A 23918-nucleotide genomic window follows, 5' to 3' on the forward strand; every position below is an offset into this window, starting at 1 on the left:
GACAGCAGGGTGCGTCCTCCTCCTCCGCCCCCATCCCCTACTGGCTCCCCGGAGGCAGGTCCCCAGTCCCAACCTCACTGTTGCCAGGACAACAGTGGGCACTCTGAGGGCTGACACTGGAAGCCAAAACCTAGGCTGGGAGGCAGCGAGCTCCTCACCTCTCTGTCACTCTCACTCCCCTCTCCCCACCAACCGAGGCTGAGATCACTCTGGGCCTTATTCTCACAGCTAAAGGTCTCAAAGGGAACAGGGAGGCCGGCTTGGGCAGAGACATTCAGAAAAAGACAGGAGATGAGTCCCAAGCCTCTCTTGCCTGAGAAGTCTGACTTTCATGGTAAATGGGTAAGACTCCTCTTGGAGACCTGCTCAAGGACAGAAGGTCACCCACCCCAGCAAAGACTCCTGCTCCAAGAAGAAAGGCCATCCCTGGTCACAGGTGACCTGGGCTTTGGGCTGAAGTAGGAGGAGAGGCAGAAAGAAGCAACTGTTGTCTACACATCCCACTAGGAGCTGAGTGGGACGCCCCCAGTGCCCACCCACACTGAATTTCCCAGGACACCACGGAGCAAGGAGATCTGGCCCTGGCCCTCACTGGGGACGGGTGATGATGACTGCTTTTCTGACCCTGGGCTCCCCTGCAGCTTCCTCCTCTGGGAGCGTGGGGACCAAGGGCAGTTCTCCTCCCCCAGTGAGGGCCTGGTTGGCTTCCTAACTGAACGTGATCTGAGGGGAAGTGCAGACCTGCCTGTCCCCATCCTCTCTGCACCCTCCCCCACAGGCTCCTCCAACCACTTCCCAACCCTGGGAAGTGATTCTGAGGATGTGATTCCGAAAGGGTCATCATTCTGCAGTCCGTCCTTGGTGACAGGTGTGCTGGGTGGATTTCCTGGATGCCTGCAGTTGCCAGGTGGCAGCTGGGGCGCTTAGCAACCCTCAAGGTCCCCAACTAAACCCTGGAGCTGTGGTCACATGAGAATAAAGAAAAACAACTCCACCCTGTGGTCCCACTGGATGGCCTGAAGTGTCAGATATGTGCTCAGCAATGCAATGAGAGGCCCTCGCCTGCCAGGGCATGCTTGCTCTTAGAGCCTCAAACCCACGAGGCCCCACTCTCCCGGCAGAGGAGGAGACAAGCCGAGTCACTGGAACCCAAGACTCTGTCCCATCTCCTCATCACCCAGGGGCTCCCTTGTCTCAGCACAGCCTTTTTCACCTCAACAAAAAGGAAAAAGAAAAAAATCCCAGTAAACTTGAAAGCCTGTTCTAGCTGAGAGCCCAATTTAAAAATTGTATTTAAAAAAAAATTTTTTTTTAAAAGAAACCCCTGGATTATGGGAAGTTTTTCTACTTCTCTGTATCTTCAAAATGTATCCAACAACAATAATATTAGTGGTAGACAGTTCAGGGTCTACTATTTCAGTTCAGTTGGTCAGTCGTGTCGACTCTTTGTGACCCCATGGAATGCAGCATGCCAGGCTTCCCTGTCCATCACCAACTCCCGGAGCCTACTCAAACATGTCCATTGCCTCAGTGATGCCATCCAACCATCTCATCCTCTGTCGTCCCCTTCTTTTCCTGCCTTCAATCTTGCCCAGCATCGGATCTTTTCCAATGAGTCGGTTCTTCACATCAGGTGGCCAAAGTATTAGCTAAGTATGCAAAGTATGCAAAGCTTCAGCTTCAGCATCAATCCTTCCAATGAACATTCAGGACTGATTTCCTATAGGATTGACTGGTTGGATCTCCTTGTAGTCCAAGGGACTCTCAAGAATCTTCTCCAACACCACAGTTTAAAAGTATCAATTCTTTGGCGCTTAGCTTTCTTTATAGGCCAACTCTCACATTCATACATGACTACTGGAAAAACCATAGCTTTGACCAGACGGACTTTTGTTGGTAAAGTAATGTCTCTGCTTTTTAACATGCTATCTAGGTTGGTCATAGCTTTTCTTCCAAGGAGCAAGAGTCTTTTAACTTTATGGCTTAGCTCTGTGCTAAATAAACCCTTTACATTTAGCTTCCATAATAAGCATATGAGACAGCGAAAACTTGAATATCTGGTTCTAAACTGCTACATCTGAGAATAAGCTGTGACTTTTATAAGGGTTAACACTTGCAAAACACAGAAGGAGGAAAAAAGACTTGAAGGAATACGCCTCTATCGTATTTTTTCTTTGGACTTGTCTGTTTTGATCAAATATTGTACAATGTATACTGAAAAAGAAAAGAAACTCTTCCAACCTGTGTTCACCTGGCTGTGACTTGACTCAAATAAGAAAACAGTGGGCAACAGCTCACAGGATGCTACCACTGCCTTGGGGCCTGTTCCCTGCAGCTGGGGTTTCCAAACAGACATCTGTGGGGGGAGCTGCAGGAGTTCCAAAACAAAGAAGTCTTTTCTAGATAAACAAGGAAACCTTAAGTGCCTAAGTCCATTCTCATGCATTGCTGAGAGGAGGTTAAATTGTTTGAACTTCTGTGAGACAATTTGGTAATATTTATCAACATTAACTATGTCAGTATGTCAGCAAATTTGGAAAACTCGGCAGTGGCCACAGGACTGGAAAAGGTCAGTTTTCATTTCAATCCCAAAGAAGGGCAATGCCAAAGAATGTCAGACTACTGCACAACTGCACTCATCTCGCATGCTAACAAGACAATGCTCAAAATCCTTCACGCCAGGCTTCAGTAGTACAAGAACTTCCGGATGTACAAGCTGGATTTTAAAAAGGCAGAGGAACCAGAGATCAAATTGCCGACATCTCTTGAATGATACAGAGAAAGCAAGGGAATGCCAGAAAAATATCTACTTCTGCTTCACTGACTACGTTAAAGCCTTTGACTGTGTGGATCACAACAAATGGTGAAAAACTCTTCAAGAGATGGGAATACCAGACCACCTTATCCATCTCCTAAGAAACCTGTATGTGGGTCAAGAAGCAACAGTTAGAACTGGACATGGAACAATGGACTGGTTCAAAATTGGGAAAGGAGTACATCAAGGCTGTATATTGTCACCCTGCTTATTTAATTTATATAGAGAGTACATCAATGTGAAATGCTAGGCTGGATGAATCACAAGTTGGGATCAAGATGACTGGGAGAAATAGCAACAACCCCAGATATGCAGATGATACCACTCTAATGGCAGAAAGTGAAGAGGAAGTAAAGAACCTCTTGATGAAAGTGAAAGGAGAGTGAAGAAGTTTATTTAAAACTCAACATACAAAAAACTAAGATCCTCACATCCTGTCCTGTCGCTTAATGGCAAATAGAAGAGTGAAAAGTGGTAACAGTGATAGATTTTAGTTTCTTGGGCTCCAAAATCACTGTGGATAGTGACTGAAGCCATGAAATTAAAAGACGCTTACTCCTTGGAAGAAAAGCTGTGGCAAACCTAGACAGCATATTAAAAAGCAGAGATATCACTTTGCCAACAGAGGTCCATATAGTCAAAGCTATGTTTTTCCAGTAGTCATGTACGGATGTGAGGGTTGGATCATAAAGAAGGCTGAGCACTTAAGAATTGATGCTTTCAAATTGTAGTGCTGGAGAAGACTCTTGAGAGTCCCTTGGACTGCAAGGAGATCAAAGAAAATCCTAAAGAAAATCCAGTCAATCCAGTCAATCCTAAAGAAAAATCCTGAATATTCACTGGAAGAACTGAGGCTGAAGCTCCAATCCTTTGGTTACCTGATGCGAAGAGCCAACTCATTGGAAAAGATGCTGGTGCTGGGAAACACTGAGGGCAGGAGAAGGGGGTGAGAAGATGAGATGCTTAGATAGCATCACCGACTCAATGGACATGAGTTTGAGCAAGCTCCGGGAGATAATGAAGGGAACAAAGAAGCCTGGTGTACTGCAGTCCATAGGGTCTCAAAGAGTTGGACAGGACTTCGTGAATGAACAACAACAGCAAGAGCAACAAATCAACATTAAAAATGCACGTGCCTGGTTCCTCAGAATACTAAATACAGAACTACCATATAACCCGCGATGCCACTTGTGTTTATTCCCCAAAGGCTTGGAAAGCTGGGACTCAAAGAGATACTTACACACCAACAGTGCACAGAGGCATCATTCACAAGAGCTGAAAGGTGGATCCCATCAACAGATGAATGGATAAACAAAGTGTGTTATACATATATACTGGAATATTATTCAACCTTAAAAAGGAATGAAATTCTGATACATGCTACAACACGGATGAACCCTGAAGACATTATTCGAAGTGAAACTAGTTACCAAAGGACAAATATTGTAGGATTCTACTTATATGAGGGGGCTTCACAGTGGCTCAGTGGTAAAGAAGCCATCTGCAATGCAGAAGATGTGGGTTCAATCCCTGGGTTGGGAAGATTCCCCTGGAGAAGGAAATGGTAACTCATTCCAGGACTCTTGCCTGGGAAATCCCATGGACAGAGGAGCCTCGTGGGTTGCAGTCCATGGTGTCACAGAAGAGTCAGACATGACTTAGTGACTAAATAAAAACAATAATGTATATGAGGTACCTAGAACAGTCAATTTCATAAAGACGGAAAGTAGAATAGTGATTTCCAGGGGCCAGGGAAGGGGAGGATGAAAATTTAACATTTAATGGGTATAGAACTTCTGTGTAGAATAATGAAAAAGCTCTAGAGGCGAAGAGTGGTGATGGCTGTACAACATTGAGAATGTACTTAATGTCACTGAACTATAAACTTCAAAATGTTTAAGATGGTAAATTCTACCTTATGTATATTTTATTACAGTATACATATATATACATATATATACATGTTCACACATATATGTATACACATATAATTTTTAAAATGCACTGATCAAGCAATTCCACTTCTAGGTTTTTAGCTTTCAGATATATTTATACATATATAATATGGTATCCCTATAAAGATATCTATTATAGTAATGTTTGCAGTAGCATAGAACTGGAAATAACCTAAATGTCTACTTACAGGAGCCCTTTTAAATAAATGATGTTACCTCCACACAATGGAATTCAACACAGTCACAAAAAGCATGAGGCAATGCAATATGGACTTGGAACCCTCTCTAAGGGACTGGGTGAATAGAGAGTGCAGAAGAGTGAACATACCATCTGTGTGTGAAAAGTCTATACAGGCACACCTCAGAGATATTGTGGGTTCAGTTCTAGAACACTGCAATCACATGAATATTGCCATAAAGTGAGTACATGGATTTTTTGGTTTCTCAGTGCATATTAAAGTTATGTTCACACTATACTGAAGTCTATTAAGTGTACAACAGCATATCAAAAAAAATACTTCATTGCTAAAAATTTTTAACTTTCACCTGACTCTTCAACAAGTCATGATCTTTTTGCTGGTGAGGGCCTTACCTTGATGCTGATGGCTGCTAACTGATCAGGGTGGTAGCTGCTGAAGGTTGGGGTGACTGAGGCAATTTCTTAAAATAAGACAATGAAGTCTGCAGCATCAGTTGACTCTTTCATAAATGGTTTTTCCATAGCATGTAAAACTTTCAGAACTGGAGTCAATCCTCTCAAACTGGGTTTCTGTTTTATCAACTAAATTTATGTAATATCCTATTACTAAAGTCTTTGATGTCATTTCAACAATCTTCACAGCATCTTCACCAGGAGTAGAATCTATCAAGAAACCATCTTCTTTGCTCATCCATAAGAAGCCATACTTCATCCATTGGTGTCATCAGTAATCAGTCACATCTTCAGCCTCCAGTTCTAATTCTGTCTCTCTTGCTATTTCTACCATGTCTGCATTATTTCCTTCACTGAAGTCTTGAACCCCTCAGTCATTCATGAAGGTTAGAATCAGCTTCTGTTAATGTTGATATCTTGACTTCTTCCCATGAATCACAAATGTTCATAATGGCATCTAAACTAGGGAATCCTTTCCAGAAAGTTTTCAATTTACTTTGCCCAGATCTATCAGAGGGATCACTCCCTACGGCAGCTATAGCCTTACAAAATACATTTCTTAAATAACGAGACCTGTAAGTTGAAATTATTACTTAATCCATGGGCAGAAGAATGGATGTTATGTGGGCAGGTATGAAAAAAGCATAATCTTGTCCTTCTTCATCAGAGCTCTTGGGTGACCAGCTGCATTGTTAACGAGCAGTAATATTTTTAAAGGCATCTTTTTTCTAAGCATTAGGTCTAGATGGTGGACTTCAAATATTCAGTAAAAATATGCTGTAAACAGACGTGCTGCCATCCAGGCTTTGTTGTTCCATTTATAGAGCACAGGGAGAGGCGATGTAGCATAATTCTTAAGGGTCCTCGGATGTTCAGAATGGTAAATGAGCATTGGTTTCAACTCCCAAGTCACCAACTGCATTAGCCCCTATCCAGAGAGGCAGCTCATTCTTTGATGCTTGGAGTCAGGCATTGACTTCTCCTGTCTAGCTATGAAAGTCCTAGATGACATCTTCTAATAGAAGGCTACTTCACCTACATTGGAAACCTATAGTTTAGTGTAGCCACCTTCATTAATGATCTCAGCTAGAACTTCTGGATAACTTGCTGGATAACTTGGATAATACCAGCATTTGCTGCTTCACCCTCCATTTTTATGATATGGAGATGGCCTCTTCCTTAGACCTCAGAAACCAACCTCTGCTTTTCTTCTGCAGCTTCCTCATCTCTCTCAGCCTTCATAGAACTGTTGAGAGTGAGGGCCTTGCTCTGGATTAGGCTTTGGCTTCAGGGAAGGTTGTGGCTGGTTTCATCTTCTATCCATATCACTAAAACTCTCCATATCAGCCATAAGGCTGTTCTGCTTTCTCAGGAACTTTTCCTTTGCATTCACAACTTGGCTAACTAGTGCAGGAGGCCTAGTTTCTGGCCTGTCTTGGCTTCTGACATGCCTTCCTCACTGCTGCTGCTGCTAAGTCACTTCAGTCGTGTCCAACTCTGTGAGACCCCATAGATGGCAGCCCACCAGGCTCCTCCATCCCTGGGATTCTCCAGGGAAGAACACTGGAGTGGGTTGCCATTTCCTTCTCCAATGCATGAAAGTGAAAAGTGAAAGTGAAGTCGCTCAGTCGTGTCCGACTCTTAGCGACCCCATGGACTGCAGCCCACCAGGCTCCTCCATCCATGGGATCTTCCAGGAAAGAGTACTGGAGTGGGGTGCCATTGCCTTCTCCGCCTTCCTCACTATGCTTAATCATTTCTAGCTTTTGATTTAAAGTGAGAATCATGTGAGTTTTCCTTTCACTTGAAAACTCAGAGGCCACTGTAGGGGCACTGACTGGCCTAGTTTCAATATTGTTGAGTCTCAGAAAATAGGAAGGTCCAAGAAGGGGGAGAGAGATAGGGGAACAGCCAGTCAGTGGAACAGTCAGAATAAATATTATTTATTAAATTTGCTGTATCAGATGGGTGCAGTTCATGGTGCCCCCCAAATAAATACAACAGTGAAAGCAAAAACCCCCAATCACAGATCACCACAGCAAATCTAAAATTAATGAAAAAGTTTGAAATATTGTGAGAGTTACCAAAATGTGACCCAGACACATGAAATGAGCAAATGCTGTTGGGGGAAAAAAATGGTGCTGGCAGACTTGCTTGGTGCAGGGTTGCCACAGTCTTTCTTTTCCTTTCTTTTTGGACACACCACAGCTTGTGGGATTTAGTTCCCCAACCAGGGATTGAACCTGGGCCCTCTGGTCTGGAAAAGACCCCGATGCTGGGAAAGACTGAAGAAAGGAGGAGAAGGGAGCGACAGAGGATGAAATGATTGGATGGCATCACCAACTCAATGGACATGAATTTGAGCAAACTCCAGGAGAAGTGAAGGACGGAGAAGCCTGGCGTGTTGCAGTCCATGGGGTTGCAAAGAGTAGACCATGAATGAGCAACTGAAAATAACCCTTCAATAAATAAATAATAACAGGAGCAACAGTGTGTCTTATGGCTGGCGTTACAATGGAAGCCCAAGGACAAGGGAAAGACTCCTTCAAAGGGAAGAAAGTAAGAATCTGGCAACTTAAAATTCTTTATCTGATTAAAAAGTGGCTTTCAAAATTGAAATAAAAATAAACTCTTCTAGCAATTAAAAATGGGGGAGAATTTAGTGCCAACACACCTACCTGAAAAGCAGTACTACAAGGAATTCCTCAAGAAGGTGGAAGCACAGCAATGAAGAAGTGGAGTATAATCGAGGGTAAAATATGGGCAAACATAGGTAATGACTATTAGCTGTAAAACAATGATAATTGGGTAAGACTGTTTCGTGGGGTTTAAATATATGTTGAATTAAAATACATTATAATCGAATCACTATGTGGTACACCTGAAACTGAGAAAACACTGTAAATCCACCACATCCCAATTTTTTAAAAACCTGAAATAAATAAATAATAATATACATTACAATGGCTAGAAAATATGGGGGAGGGGGAATTAAGTGTTGTGAATCTTTACATTGTGACCAAAGAGGCAAAAATACTTTGGGGTAGATGCAAATGAGTCATAATTGACATTTATCGATCTTATTTCATTTTTGAAAGGCATTTTGATACATACACATGCTAGGTCAAAAATCAAGTTCCAACAAATTTCACAGGGCTAAAATCATACAGTTCAGTTCAGTCGCTCAGTCGTGTCTGACTCTTTGCGACCTCATGAACCACAGCACGTCAGGCCTCCCTGTCCATCACCAACTGCAGGAGTCTACCCAAACCCATATCCATTGAGTCAGTGATGCCATCCAACCATCTCATCCTCTGTCGTCCCCCTTCTCCTCCTGCCCTCAATCTTTCCCAGCATCAGGGTCTTTTCAAATGAGTCAGCTCTTTGCATCAGGTGGCCAAAGTCATACAGAGCATGTTCATTGACCACAGTCAAATTAACCTAAAAATCAACAATAAAATGATAACTTTTAGGAACTTCCCTGGGGGTACAATGGTTAAGACTCTGTACTCCCAATGCAGGGGGCATCAGTTTGGTCCCTGGTTGGGGAATTATATCCCTCAGGCCACATGGTGTGGCAAAAAAAAAAAAAAAAAAGATAACTTTTAAACAGTCCCCAGATATTTGGAAATTAATTAATGTACTCCTAATGGCTTAAAGCTCAACATTCAGAAAACTAAGATCATGGCATCCAGTCCCATCACTTCATGGCAAATAGATGGGGAAACAGTGGCAGACTTTATTTTTCTGGGCTCCAAAATCACTGCAGATGGTGACTGCAGCCATGAAATTAGAAGATGCTTACTCCTTGGAAGGAAAGTTATGACCAACCTAGACACCATATTCAAAAGCAGAGACATTACTTTGCCAACAAAGCTCCATCTAGTCAAGGCTATGGTTTTTCCAGTGGTCATGTATGGATGTGAGAGTTGGACTGTGAAGAAAGCTGAGTGACAAAGAATAGATGCTTCTGAATTGTGGTGTTGGAGAAGACTCTTGAGAGTCCCTTGGACTGCAAGGAGATCCAACCAGTCCATTCTAAAGGAGATCAGTCCTGGGTGTCCTTTGGAAAGACTGATGCTAAAGCTGAAACTCCAATACTTTGGCCACCTCATGCGAAGAGTTAACTCATTGGAAAAGACTCTGATGCTGGGAGGGATTGAGGGCAGGAGGAGAAGGGGACAACAGAGGATGAGATGGCTGGATGGCATCACTGACTTGATGCACACGGGTTTGGGTGGACTCCGAGAGTTGGTGATGGACAGGGAGGCCTGGCGTGCTGCATTCATGGGGTCGCAAAGAGTCGGACACGACTGAGCAACTGAACTGACTGAAACAGTTCATGGATCAAAAGCACCTCAATGGATTTAGAAAATATGAATTTTAGAATTTAGAAAACTGAACTAATTGACAACAGAAATATGACATATTGAAACTTGTGGAATAAAGCTAAAGCAACATAATGAGGGAAATCTACAGCAAAAGTACATGTTTTAGAAAAGAAATGCTGAAAAAATTAGCTTTTTAAGTTCCATTTCAAGAAGATAAAAAATAACACCAAAATTAATCCCAAAAAAAATAGAAGAAAATGACAAAGTTAGAAGTATAAATTAATGAATTATAGAAATGTACAAAAACCCAAAAAGGTGTTTCATTGAAAAGGCTAAAACGTGAATTAACTTTAGTAAAACAGATTAAGAAAAAATTTAAAAATAGAAAGCACAAATTACCAATATCAGTAATGAAAAAAGAAACACAAATCCCATAGACAATGACACATAGAGATAAAATACAACACACGTAGAGCAACAATTTGAAAACTTAGATGAAATGGATAAGTTCTTGAAAAAACAAAAACTTTCCAAAACCCACACAAAAGGAAATGTACATCCTTACTTTTTAGATGGACCAATCTACTCATAAAGAAAAATTCCAGACCAATAGGGCTTCACAAGTGAATTCTTCTAAACATTAAAAGAGTAACCTAAGAGAGGGAACATTTCTCCAGTAAATAAGTTGGCATAACCATGATACCCAAACCTGTCAAGGACAGAGAAATAAAATTAAAATGGAAAGCAGATCTCATGTACATAGTCACAAAAGTCCTAAAGAAAAACACAAGCAAATGTTAACCCACAGGTGGCAGAACTCCAGTGCTTTTCTCATCCTCAAAGGGATTGACACAGATTATCCCATTTTATCCGCAAATGTGTTATCATCTACACTTCACATATAGGGAAACTGAGACCCAAAAACGGAAAGAACTAGCCCAAGGGCACACTCAGGCTCAAGTCCACTTGATGGACATTTACAGGCACCTGCTGCACCCCAGCAAGGCCTGGGGGTCTGTCCCTCCTCTCCCTTCACCTCCCTGGACTCTCATTCCAGGGCCAGTGTCTGCCCTGCTGCTGCCACGCAGCCTGGGCAGACAGCCAGATACCCTCTGGCTACTCCATAGTGTCCAGGAGGCCTGGAGCACACAGGGATGGTTCTCTCTGCCAGGCCCCAGGCTCCCTGCACTGACCCTGCCAGGAGCGAGCATACGGCCCGGGCATGAGAAAGCAGGCCTAGTGGCCTGACCGTCACCGCTCCCAGCTTCCCAAGTTACAAAGCACTTCTGTCTGTGTTTCTCATTTGACCCTCAGGGAACCCTCAGCAAGATGATGCTCATCAACATCTCCACTTTGGAGTAGCAATACTCCCACTTTGAAGATGAGGAAAGTGAGGCTTTCCAGGGTGGATAACTTGTCCAAATCATCCACACATGGAATAACAGACCCAGGGTGAGACATAGGGCCTTTCTCACCACCCCAGAAGGCCCCCACCAAGCACCGTGGAACGTGATTGAAGATGTCCTGGATTATACACTCTGAGACTGACAAGATCAACACAGATGAGTATGCTCAAAACTGCACAGACTATATAAAAAAGAACCCTCCAGTCTAGCTGAGTGGTGACACACACATTTTTTTTTTAATGTAGAGAACACAGAGGGATGCCTCCACAGTATGAGAGATCAAATGCAAACAAGAACTAAGACAGTATAGAAGGCAGAAATTAAAGAATGCCTTTGAAGGGGCTCAGTAAAGCCAGTAAAGCAGGATTCTTTAAGTTACAGCCACAGCAGCTCCTCGGTAACGACAGGAAACAGGGCCGAGGAGAAGGGGACAGGTGTGGTGGCCCCTTGTCACCATGGAAGTCAGGATGGTTCCCCTTCTAAAGCCTGTCTTCTGAAAGAGATGAGTCCAAGGCTCAGCTCAGACGCTTCTAGATCTCACTGGTAAACAGAGAGAGAAGGAACACCCCAGGACAGAGGAAGCCAGGACACATCAGCTAAATGAGTCAGTGTGTGCTTTCAAACAGCACTGTCTGGAGAATGTGAGGTTCACCAATGGAACCCCCCGAAACTACTGCCCTGCCCACCTGGGTGGCAGGGTCCATGAAAACAGCAATTTCGGTGAACCTGCTGAGCCCAGAGCAAACAGCACCACCTGAACAGAAAATGACATGGTTCCCAGAGCAGAGAGGCACATATTTTCAACCTACTGAGTTCGTTTATTCAGGGGAAGTCAACCTATGGAGAACAGGAAACTGGTGGATGAAATTTCTGAAGACCTTCAAAAAGCATCTGAGACGAATGCAGACCAAAAACTATTTAAAAGACTGGTACATTGATATGGGAATTACTGCCATAAATCCCACGGATCTTTGTCAAACATCTGGATTGCTGGGGGTGTGGGGTGTGTCAGGATATGTCAATGGTGGCGGTAAGGACAGCTGCACATTGAAGCTTCATGAAGATTAAGGTACTACTTTCCCCAAGTCAAGGGCTGTCCTTTTTCAAAAAAATTAATTAAGCTGCGATTCATGGGGTCGCAAAGAGTCGGACACGACTGAGCGACTGAACTGAACTAAACTGAAGTTGCACCAGCCTAAGTTGCAGCATGCGGGATCTTCAATCTTCGTTGCCATGTGGAATCTTTTATGCAGCACATGAACTCTCAGTTGTGGGATCTAGTTCCCTGACCAGGGACTGAACCCAGGCCCCATGTATTGGGAGTACAAAGTGTTAGCTACCGGATCACCAGGGAAGTCCCATGGCCTCTCCTTCTTTGCAGAAGTTGTGGAAAGTTTCAACCAAAATTCTATATCCACATGGTAGATTTAGCTGGTGAGTTTATCTTCCTTTCCTTGGCAAGAATACTGGAGTGGATTGCCACGCCCTCCTCCAGGGAATCTTCCTGACACAGGGCTCTAACCTGCATCTCCTGTGGCTCCTGCACTGTAGGCAGATTCTTCATTGTTGAGCTACCAGGGAAGCCCATTCTTTCCCCAAACCTATTTAAACTATATTAAAGACGTGCAATATGCAAGAATGTTATGTATTTGTGTATTACATGTGTTGGGGAAGGGAGAATTTCTCCGTCTATCCCTCTCGAGTCCTTGTGACTGAAGTTATAATAAAGTTTACACAAGACAGATTAACAGGAAAAAAAAAAAAAAAAAGACTGAGTCACATGAGAGCAGGGAGCTTCTGCGGTGGATGAGGCTGGAGTGAAGCCAGTAAACAGCGTGGGCACAGCAGGCACTTCTCTCAATGGAAAATGTAAACAGTGGGGCCCCAGGGGCTGGGCTGCTTTTACCGTGTTCACAAATGACGTAGCAGGAGAAGGCAGTGGGGAGCTTGCCCTGAGTGCAAAGGAAACAGTGCTCATGGGAGGAGGGATGAGGGGATGACAGACTTCACCCAAAAGGACCCTGAGGCCAGGGAATGTGTCTTCCACCCCAACCCCACTGCAGGGAGCCCTGAGCACACAGTAGGTGGGGAGCATGAATCTGCACAAGAGGGAGTGACAGAAGGATAAGAGTGATGCCTCCAAAGAAACGGTGGTGCTGGAGAAGACTCTTCAGAGTCCTGTGGACTGAAGGAGATCCAACCAGTCAACTCTAAGGAAATCAATCCTCAGTATTCATTGGAAGGACTGATGCCGAAGCTCCAATACTTTGGCCACCTGATGCGAAAAGCCAACTCACTGGAAAAGACCCTGATGGTGGGAAAGACTGAAAGGCAGGAGGAGAAGGGGGTGACAGAGGCTGAGATGGTTGGATCATATCACCGACTCAGTGGACGTGAGTTTGAGCAAACTCCAGGAGACAGTGAAAGACAGGAAAGCCTGGTGTGCTGCGGTCCATCGGGTCGCAAAGAGTTGGACATGACTGAGCAACTGAGCAGCAACAACTCTAGTAAAAGAGAATTCAAACTCCAAGCCCCACTGAGCCCCGGAGACCCAGAAGTAACTGGGCTCACTCCCTTCCGACAGGCCCCAAACTGGGGTCCCAGGCCAGTACTGCCCCACGGCCTTCCCCAGAGAGCCTGACCTGCTGCTGACTCTGCTCCTCCAGGTTCATCTTCACCTCCAGAGACTGGCGGGCCTCCAGGAAGGCCTTGCGGTGCTTGCGGTCTGCCATGTAGTAGGACATGATGCCCACGACGATGGCGCACAGGTAGAGGAAGACGTTGGCCAGAATCTGCATGCCAAGGAGGAGGAGAGGAAAGGACAATGGTCAGGGCCCATCTTCAGGAGAGGGAGGGGACCAAAATCTACCAAGTTGCCCAGGGTCCAGGGAGGTGTCCAGCAGAGCCTCCGGCCTTGAGCAGGGATTCAGATCCCTGGAGTAGACCCTGCCCTCCCACCACGGATGCCTGAAGTTATTCAAGGGTGTGGCTCCAGGCCTGGAAGGCTGGCAGCAGGACCACTGTTCTCGCATCCTCCTTTACATGGTAGCCAAGCTGGCCCATCCCACCCACTGCGAGGCCTGAGTGGTCCCTCCGTTACTCATCCATTTGCCCACTCACTCGTTCAATGACCACTTACCCTTACTTCATAGGTGCATTTAGGCACTGTGCTGAATAGCTGGGGAGGAAAGTGAAAGAGATCTACTGGCCAGGTGTGTATAATCCTAACAGCTACAGGTCATAGGGAAAGTCACAGGAGACCAGAAGAGGTCCTAGGCTGATTGTGTTGTCACAATGCTACCTAACATGTGAATCACAGGTTACAGACCTCTAGGATTCACGTGCATCCTCTGAGCCAACTCACCTGCCACCTGGTGAGAGGGCGGCCAGCACCAACATCCAGGTCTCAGAAGGAACTACAGCTACAGGAAGCAGAAGAAGGGGTTTGGGATCTAATGTCGGTCCAGTGAGCTCAGTGTACTGGCGCCAAGGGCTTCTTTGGGCATCAAGAGGCTGTTTCCCCAGCCCTGGCACCTGGCAGGCTCCCCTAGGTGTCTCTGGTCCCTAGCTCCCAGAGGCTGCCAGAGGTAACTTTGACTGTGGACCTGACATCCAAACCACATTTCCGGGTGCTGGCTGCTGCCGGCTCCAATCTCTGACCCAACTTGGTCCCATTTGGGGCTGGATCAGGTTCTAATTTCATACTGTTTGTGGGGTTCGCAAGGCAAGAATAATATTTTTTCCAGTAATCATGCATGGATGTGAGAGCTGGACCATAAAGAAGGCTGACCACTGAAGAACTGATGCTTTCAAACTGTGGTTTAGAGAAAATTCTTAAGAGTCCTCTGGACAGCAAGGAAATCAAACCGGTCAATCCTAAAGGAAATCAACCCTGAGTATTCATTGGAAGGGGTGAGGCTAAAGGTGAAGCTCCAATATTCTGGCCACCTGTTGCAAAGAGCCAACTCACTGGAAAAGACCCTGATGCTGGGAAAGACTGAAGGCAGGAGGAGAAGGGAGCAACAGAGGATGAGATGGTTGGATGGCATCACTGACTCAATGGACAGGAGTCTGAACAAACTTCAGGAGATAGCGAAGGACAGAGAAGCCTGGCGTCCTGCACTCCACGGGGTCGCAAAGAGTCAGACACGACTTAGTGACTGAACGACAAAGGTTCTAGTTCCTCCCACTTCTCTAAGAGCCCTGGCTGTGAATCTTTTCCTCCCACTTCTCTAAGAGCACTGGCTGTGAATCTTTTCCAACAAGGCCTGTTTCCAGGTCTGGTGCCTCTTACTCCCCTGAGGCTGCCCCAGGTTCCCTGCCTTGATTCTCTGAGGGCCTGTCAGAGGTGAACAGACCTCTCCTCTCAAGGGTGTGGTTTTTGGAGCAGAAGGTGGAAATTGAGAGGTGGGAAGGGAGATAGAAGTTCTTAGTTCTTGGCCCTAGGAGAAGAAAAGATCAGTCCAGTGGAACATAATAAATTCTGAGGTAGGTGAAAAATGCAGGGAAGTCCATTTTAAATTTTTAAGCAAGAAGGTTTAATAGATAATAAGGCAAGTTAATTGTAACATTAATTTTCTGAGTATCCTTGGTTATGCTGTATCCCTTCTGTTTTAATGTTTCATCAGGGCTGCTGGTTGATACTAACTAGGAGAATCTACCACCCAGAAAGAAGCTTCCTAAAGAGCTTGTACTTGGCTACCAGTCTGAGCCTGGAGGTGTAGGGGGACACTCAAGAAAGGCCCACTTAGTAATGAATTAATTAGCAGGTGAGACGTACAATAACAGAGGTGTGCTTAGTGCTGATAATCAAGTCACTGGGTGATAATTTCACAAGCTTCTTGGACAGTTGGTTCTGGCAATTAACAATAGCCCGATCTTGGGCCTGGGCAGCTCTGATGGTCTAAACCATTTGTAGGGCAAGCAGGTGGGATCTTAAAGTCCTTTGGGACATCTCCTATGCCTTCTTCTGGACCATGACAGCCCATTACCATGAGCAATCAGTATCAGTATGGCCTCAGGCCACTTTATTAAACACCTGATGATCAAAAAAGCTGCTAATTTATAATTTATGTTCAGTGAGTCAAAGCAAATCACACAGATCACTGGGTCTCAAAGCCAGTCTACTTTGAGGTCCAGGAAACTCCACCAGCCTAGAGGCCACTCTCCATGGTGCCCATGGGGCCTTCGAAATCTGCTTGCTCTCAAGTTCAAGGCTCAGGAAACTAGAGTGTCAAGGTCAGGCTGCTCCCCATGCATACTCATGGAATAGCGGCACCCCATCAAAGCCCACGGGAGGGCAGTCCAGATACAGTAGCCACCAGGCCGAGAGTCTGGGGACTGACAGGGCTCAGGGTCCTGGAGGGTAAGGGAGGTGCCACACATCTGGACCCAACACCTGTCAGTGTCAGCAACTGAACCAGGGGCTCCAGACAAGGTGCAATAACCTGGGGCCACCGGCCTGTGTCTGCCCTGGCCACAGCCAGCCTGGGCTATCACATGGCTGGGGACAGAGCTCCACACTCAGGGGTCTTCCGGACCACTCATAAGGATGGAAGAGGCAGGCTGTGTAAAAGGTACCATGCTGAGATGCTTGCTCCTTGGAAGAAAAGCTATGACAAACCTAGACAGCATATTAAAAAGCACAGCCATTACTTTGCTGACAAAGGTCTATATAGTCAAAGTTATGGTTTTTCCAGTAGTCATGTATGGATGTGAGAGTTGGACCATAAAGAAAGCTGAGCACCGAAGAATTGATGCTTTTGAACTGCAGTGTTGGAGAAGACTCTTGAGTCCGGAGGACTGCAAGGAGATCAAACCAGTCAATCCTAAAGGAAATCAACCCTGAATATTCATTGGAAGAACTGATGTTTAAGCACCAATACTTTGGCCACCTGATGCAAAGAAATGACTCATTGGAAAAGACCCTGATGCTGGGAAAGACTGAAGGCAGAAGGAGAAGGGATGACAGAGGATGAGATGGCTGGATGGCATCACTGACTTGATGGACATGAGTTTGAGCAAGTTCCAGGAATTGGTGATGGACAGGGAAGCCTGGTGTACTACAGTCCATGGGGTTGCAAAGAGTCAGAAACAACTGAGTGACTGAACTGAACTGAGCTTGTGTCAGGGATCACTGTTATGCATTACCTCCTGAGGCATCCACCAAAGAAAACCAGACTTGCAGACAGACCAGCAGAGAGGAGCTCTAGTGGAGAAGTTCCAAACCAAAGATTATAATCCCAAAACTAGAAGAGGAGTCAGATTTGGTTCATGCCTGGGGCCGTGTAGGCAGGACAGCATTCCTTTCATAGAACTGTACATATTTTAAAATAAAACCCATTTTTGCAATGCCACTTGCAGGAACAGAATCTAGAAAGTACATTCAAGGGGAGCCCTGGACTCTGGCACTTTCCCTTGCCAGCCAGGTGCTGCCAGGTCAAACAACTAGCTGGAGTTCATTTCATCATCTTTGAGCTGAGGGAGGGACTGACTTATCTGGAAGGTCCCTCAGCCTTGACACTGGTCCTCTGACCTCACTGAGGACAAAGGTTGGGATTGGAGACCTGGTCCCGAGAGGCCAGGGGAAGGACAGCAGGTTGGTTCCAGGTTGGCCAGAGATCCACACTGCCTCTCGTGCCCTGGGCACCCCTGGTCCTGGGAAACCTCACCCCTTCCTGACCTGCACTCTCAGCTGCAGGGACATGGAGGCAAAGGCTGCATCTGCGCCACGCGCTGGAGGCTCAGGTGGGTCCTGCAGGTGCTGTCCACGCCAGGGAACCCCCTCCACCTTTCAGTGAGTGCATCTGTTTCTAGGTGATTCTTCCCATAGTCCCAGGCCTTGGGTCTCCTGGAGCTCCCCCAATTCTCTAAACTTGCTTCACCTGAAGAAAAGGCCCTCATGGGGTGCAGCTGCTCTAGTCCATCTGACCTCTCTCGCGTGCAGCCACCGTTCTGAGGCCTGGAAGGAGCTCGGTAACCCCTCAGGGCCAGGCAGAGGTGGAAAGAGGCTCAGCCCACGACAACAGACCAACTCTCAGCCTCCAAATCCAGGACACAAATCCGCCAGGTGATGCTGCCTAGCCAAGGAGACCTCCAGCCAAGGAAGCAGGGGTCTGCTCTGGGGAGGGGCCAGGGGATGCATTGCAACAGGTCCCTTGGGGTGATGGGGGCCCAGCTGCTCCGCCCCAGGTGTGCACAGGTGAGTGGCAGAGCAGGCTTCACGCACTCCCAGTGGACCCCGAAATGCAGCCAGGGCCGGGAGCCCCTGCTCTTGTCCAGTTCCCTTGCCTGTAACACCTGCTCACATCACACCCTTACATCCTAGACACAGGCACGCAGCTTACCCCCTCATCTCATTGAATCTTCACAAGGTAAGTGATGTTATTCCGATTTTACAGGAGAAGAAACTGAAATTAAACAAGGACTCAAACTAGAGGATAAGGTTTCTTCCTGCTCACTGAGTCTTGTCCAACTTTTTGTGACCCCCATGGATAGTAGCCTGCCGGTCTTCTCTGTCCATGGAATTTTCCAGTCAAGAATACTGGAGTGAGTTGCCATTCCCTCCTCAAGGGGATCTTCCCGACCCAGGGACAGGACCGAGTCTCTTGCGTCTCCTGCAAGAATCCTCCTGCAGGTGGTCTCTTTGTCACTAGGGCCGCCTGGGAAATCCTCTCTTCTTATTCTCTGATGCATAATCCCATCCTACAAGCACCCTTGGCTAATGTATATATTTATAACCCCACCTTTTCCCAGAAAGGCTATTAGATATTTTTCAACACTAAAATTAAAATTTCCACCAGGATACCAGCCCTAAGGCGCTTACTGTGAGCTGCTTGCACTTTTCATCTGAAACAAAGCAGTACATCGACAGATTTCCACAATTTCCATACACATGGGTGGTCATTAGCTCTAGGCTCGGGAATTCCTAGATTACCTGATTCATATTTATAAATGTAAGTGTGTCTCACTTAGCAAAAGGAATGTGCTCCCCCAAAACGTGCTTTGGAGAAATGAGTTGTGCCTCCTTCGGCAGTGAGCCCCCGCCCCCACCCAGTGCTGCACGGAGGAATCAAAGGTGACCAGGAGGCCACCCCAGAGCCCACGAGCCCAGCGCTGCCAGAGAAGGTCTAGGTCCAGGGGAGGCCACGATGATGGACCAGGCGGGCAGCTGTCATCTCTCTAACTCATCTGCTAGTATTGCCTCTCACACTACAGTTTAAAAGCTGCAGACCCAGCTTTGGCCCAGCTTTTGCAAACTTTTGGCCGCCAGGAAAGCTTGAACCCTGGAGAGAATCTGAGCTGTGTCTTTCCCATGATTACGACAATTGAGCTCTGCTGGTCTGGGATAAATTTTCTGTCGCTCCCACTCCAGTGAGTGGGGAAGGGCCTTCTTGTCAGGATTCAACTCCCTCCAGAGCCACCTTTCTTGTACCCACTGCTGCATAAATACCTCGCCCAACACCCCAGCCCACTGGCTGCCCTCTTCCTGCTCAACCTCCATCTCCCTTCCTCCCCTCCGTCCCCTCCCCAGCCTCCTCACACAGGGTTCTATCCTGTCTCTCACAGACAGCTGGTAAGGCTGGCACCGCTGTGCTTCTCACCCCTGTGTCCTCAGAATCCACCCAGACCTTACCCCGCACCTGGTGTTCAGGAAGTCAGAGCAGCTGGGCTCTACACACCAGGCAATGAAACCACGACACAGATTCCCCGCTCAGCTGACCCCTTCAGCCTGAACACAGATAAGCAGACAAGAAACCATCTTAAAGTCAACCTCTGGCCCCCCACGACCTCCCAGGACCCAGCCTTCTAATTAACATCCCATCTGCAGCACCCCACCCTCTCCCACCCTACGATCAGAGAGGAATGGGGCTCGGTCATTCCCCCAGGATGGTGCAGACCCCCAGGACAGCAGGAGGGGGACAGTCTGAGAAATATCCAGAGTATAAAGCAGAGCATACAAAGCACCAAGAGAAGGGTAGGGATGGGTGGGGTGCCGTGTTCATTCAGAAAGAGGTTAGATGGCATTATACATGCTCCAGAGAGAGATGGGGTCTCTGAAACATGGTAACAGGCTCTGATACCGCAGCCAGTGAATGAGTGTGGCCCGAAGCCTCTGCCTCTGTATCATCCAGAGGATGAATCTGGAGAGTTCCGGCTCCACTTTCCAGTTCTGAAAGTGAGCAGTGGCCCAGATGCACAGACCCTCATTCCTGCTCCTCCCCATGGTCCTGGGCTGGCTGGGACAGCACCACGACCTGGCCGCCCACCTAGACAGGCAACACCTGAGGAGACTGCTCTAGGGTGCCGTTGAGGTCACCTCCTCATACCCTAGTGGTCTCCTTTAGACTGGGCAGCAGTCTTATTTCAAAAGAATTGTTCCTTGAGATGAATGGAGACAGTAGCATGGAAGCATATACACTACCATATGTAAAACAGATAGCCAATGGGAATTTGCTGTATGACTCAGGAAACCCAAACTGGGGCTCTATAACAATCTAGAGGGGTGGGAAAGCCTGGGAGGTAGGAAGGAGGGGACATATGTGTACCTATGGCTGATTCTTATGGATGTATGGCAGAAATCAAACCAATATTGTAAAGAAATCATCAATTAAAAATAAATAAACAACTATAAAAAAAGAATTGTTCTTTTTTTCCTTTTAAACACAAGATTCTAAAAATAATGAATAAAATGAATGAATCTCCCAAGTGGGTAAACAATCAGACTAAAACTTCATCTAACCCACGACAGCTGGACCAAGTGTTTATAATACCCTAGCTCAGAAATGCAACCGTGAGAAAACTCCTTTACGAAATCCTTCCTCTTGGAATCTGACGAGTCACCATGTCCTGCACAGCCTCTAACAGCCCACAGGGACAGGGATGGCTCCAAGTGGGGCTTTAAGATGGAAGTCACCCCAACAGAGGAAGGCTCCTGGCTCAAGTACCCAAGCTGACCTTGCTCTGTAAGTTCATTCAGGCCTGCAGATTCCAGAACATTCCCCATATGGCAGGTGGAGGGGAAGACTGCAGCTCCAGGGTGTCAGCTGTCCTCAGAGATCTTGTGAATCTCTACTGCTGGGGGAAGGCCTCTGTTCATTAGAGCTAACTTAGATGTTTTGGAAAAAAAACTCTCCCAGGAGCTGCAGGGCAGGAAGGAGCACGGGAGAAGACACCTCTGCAGCAACCAGCCTCCACAACCTAAGGAAGACGGGTCAGAGCCTGCAATGACGGCCACACAGTGCCCACCGGGTCCACACGTGGGAAGCTGTGCTCCCAGCAGCCCCTTGGAGGGGCCCACTGGTGGATGAACACATGACAAAGAGGCTGGGCCATGCAGTCACAGAGAACCTCCCCCATCACCAGCAGGCTGTGTGACCTGGAGCAAGTCACTTAACCTCTCTGAGACTTGGCCTCCTCATCCTCACCGTAACCCTGAAGGCTGTTCCACTAAAATTAAAACAGATTCTCTGCAACACCACCTAACAGCGGGGTTGGCACAAAATATGTTAACGACATTTTTTTTATTTCTTCCAGAGAAGAGAAGGAAAATTGGTATCTAACACTTTATTTTAGGCTATGCTGTGCGGCATGTGGGATCCTAGTTCCCCAACCAGGGATTGAACCTGTGCCCGCTGCATTGGGAGCGCAGAGTCTTAACCACTGGACCACCACGGAAGTCCCCCAGTAACACTTTAATGAAGTTTTATAAGAACTTTCACATTCAACGGGTCTCCTAGCAATGTTGAAACTGGAACACAGATCTCCCTTTTCATTTTTCCCCCTAAAAGCAGAGAGTTTAAATTTCAAGACATTAAAAAAAATTCTGTCCCGGCCCAGAAGACCAAACATTAGAAACCAGCCTGGCCAGGCACGGGTGGCCTTGGGGCAGGTCCACCACCGCTTTCTTGCCCAGCAAGCACACCACCCAAACACAAGGCCAGGGCTGCTTTCCCCACATTCCTGTCTTGGTAGCTGATTTGTGATGTGGGTCAGCAGAGGCTGCACGAAGTCTATGGGGCTGGGGGACCCTGAGAGCTCAGCACCCAGTGAAGACCTGGAGCATTTATGCATATGGGGAGGTCTGCAGTCAGTGAGGTCATGCTTCCGTGCTCCCCCAGGGAGCACGTTGAGCCAAGAGATGACTGGAGTCTCTAGTTAATACAACCCTACTCACACAATGCAGAGCTCAAGCCTTGGGGCACTGTGACAAGCTCTCCCAAGTCAGAGGTTTTGTCAAGTTTCCACCACCTGCCTCAAAAGGATTTCCAGAAGCTTCCTACTTGTTTAATAGCTTGGACATGCCTCTGCTAAAAGATATTCAATGTTCACCCTCTTCCAAAACAAAGATGACTTCCAGATAGTCATCCAGCCATCTTGACATGCGACACAAGGTCCCTTGTGACCTGCTAGGAGACCAGAAGAGCTTTCTAGGTTGTGCCCTGGGGCACCACTCCAGACTCAGACACGACGGCTCCCCTGAAGATGTGGAACACAGAAGCCCTGACTGCGGGGCTCCCATGCCACTCTTACGTCTTGTATGTGGCTGCTGCCCACCAGGCTCCCCTCACTCCAGCCACACTGGGCATCTCTCCAGTCTCTAACAAGATGTGCTATTTCAGGGCTCTACAGCTCCATCCAGAACACCCTGTTCTCTCCCCTCCTCGACCAGCGGAGGGCTGGCTACACTGAAATGATCCCCTGACTTAACCAGGTCAAGCATAAGCATGCAGCGCACCCTTGGCCCTTAGTCATCCCTCAGAAACCGTTAGCTGCTGTTACTATTTCAAGATTATCTCCAACACCCTTCCCTGATTCCCAGACAGAACCATCCATCCATCCACCCATCAATTTAGTGAATGCCCACCCTGTGCTAGGTTGGTACTTGGCATTTAGCAGTGAATATGGCAGAAAAAGTCCCTACTGTCATGGAGCTGATGATTTGGTAACAAAAGACAAATAAGCAATAAATAATTCAACAATAAGAGTATCAAAACTCAGCAGAGAATAGAAATGAGTGAATGACTGGGTGGCTGCTGTAGAGTGAGTGAGGCAGATGGCTGGGCCCCATTCTTCACTGCCCTGTAAAGTCCTATTCAACCACACCTCTGCCACGGCCTCGTGGAGAGTGATGAGGTTCCTCCCTCCTGCTGACTTGCACTGTGTGATCTACTTCGGCCAAATGGATGTCCGTGCATATGATACAAGCAAGAAATACGCTCGCTTCCCGCTCTGTGCTGCTGCTGTCGCCATGAGAACAACATGCACCAAAAGTTCACTGGTCCAGTAGAATGAGAAACCCATGGAGCAGAGCTAAACTGAAGCTGCAGCTTGTAGCCAAAACCAGCTGAAGCCCAGCCTGCATCAGCCACACCCTAGCCAACCCACATCCCAGGCAACCCACACACATGTGAGCAAGAAATGTGCGGTTGTGACCCACTGACGTCTGGGCTGTTTGTTACAAAGCATTAGGTGAAAACAGCTGACTGTGGTTAGATGGTTAGGATAGGTCTCCCTGAAGTGGTGTTGTTTAAACCGAGATATGAATGTTAAACAGTCCCAGTCACAGGAAAAATCAGAAGAAAGAGCCTCTTGGATGGAGAATGCACTGGTGCAGACTCTTTCCCATGAGACAATCCTCCCCCCTCCACCTCCTGATGCATCTGTGCGTATCACCCAGACAAGTATACAAGGAACACCTATGGTCAGGGTGTGTCTTGTACTCACACTTGCAACCGCAGGGCCTGGCCCAGTTTCTGG

General features: G+C 46.9%; 1 protein-coding gene across 2 annotated transcripts in view; it reads right to left on the reverse strand.

The window, feature by feature from the left end:
* The window catches only part of ADCY3 (adenylate cyclase 3), an 83976-nt gene that overhangs the window by 31629 nt on the left and 28429 nt on the right, over window positions 1-23918 (reverse strand). For both annotated transcript variants that reach the window (XM_086325846.1, XM_086325847.1), the window contains exon 3: window positions 13802-13951. In XM_086325846.1, coding sequence (XP_086181972.1) covers window positions 13802-13951 — 150 coding nt within the window. The remainder of the gene's footprint in view (window positions 1-13801; window positions 13952-23918) is intronic.

This window comes from Bos grunniens, chromosome 11 (assembly GCF_055505025.1).
Source record: "Bos grunniens cultivar Pamir isolate PY7600 chromosome 11, Bosgru_T2T1.0, whole genome shotgun sequence".
Lineage (NCBI taxonomy): Eukaryota > Metazoa > Chordata > Mammalia > Artiodactyla > Bovidae > Bos > Bos grunniens.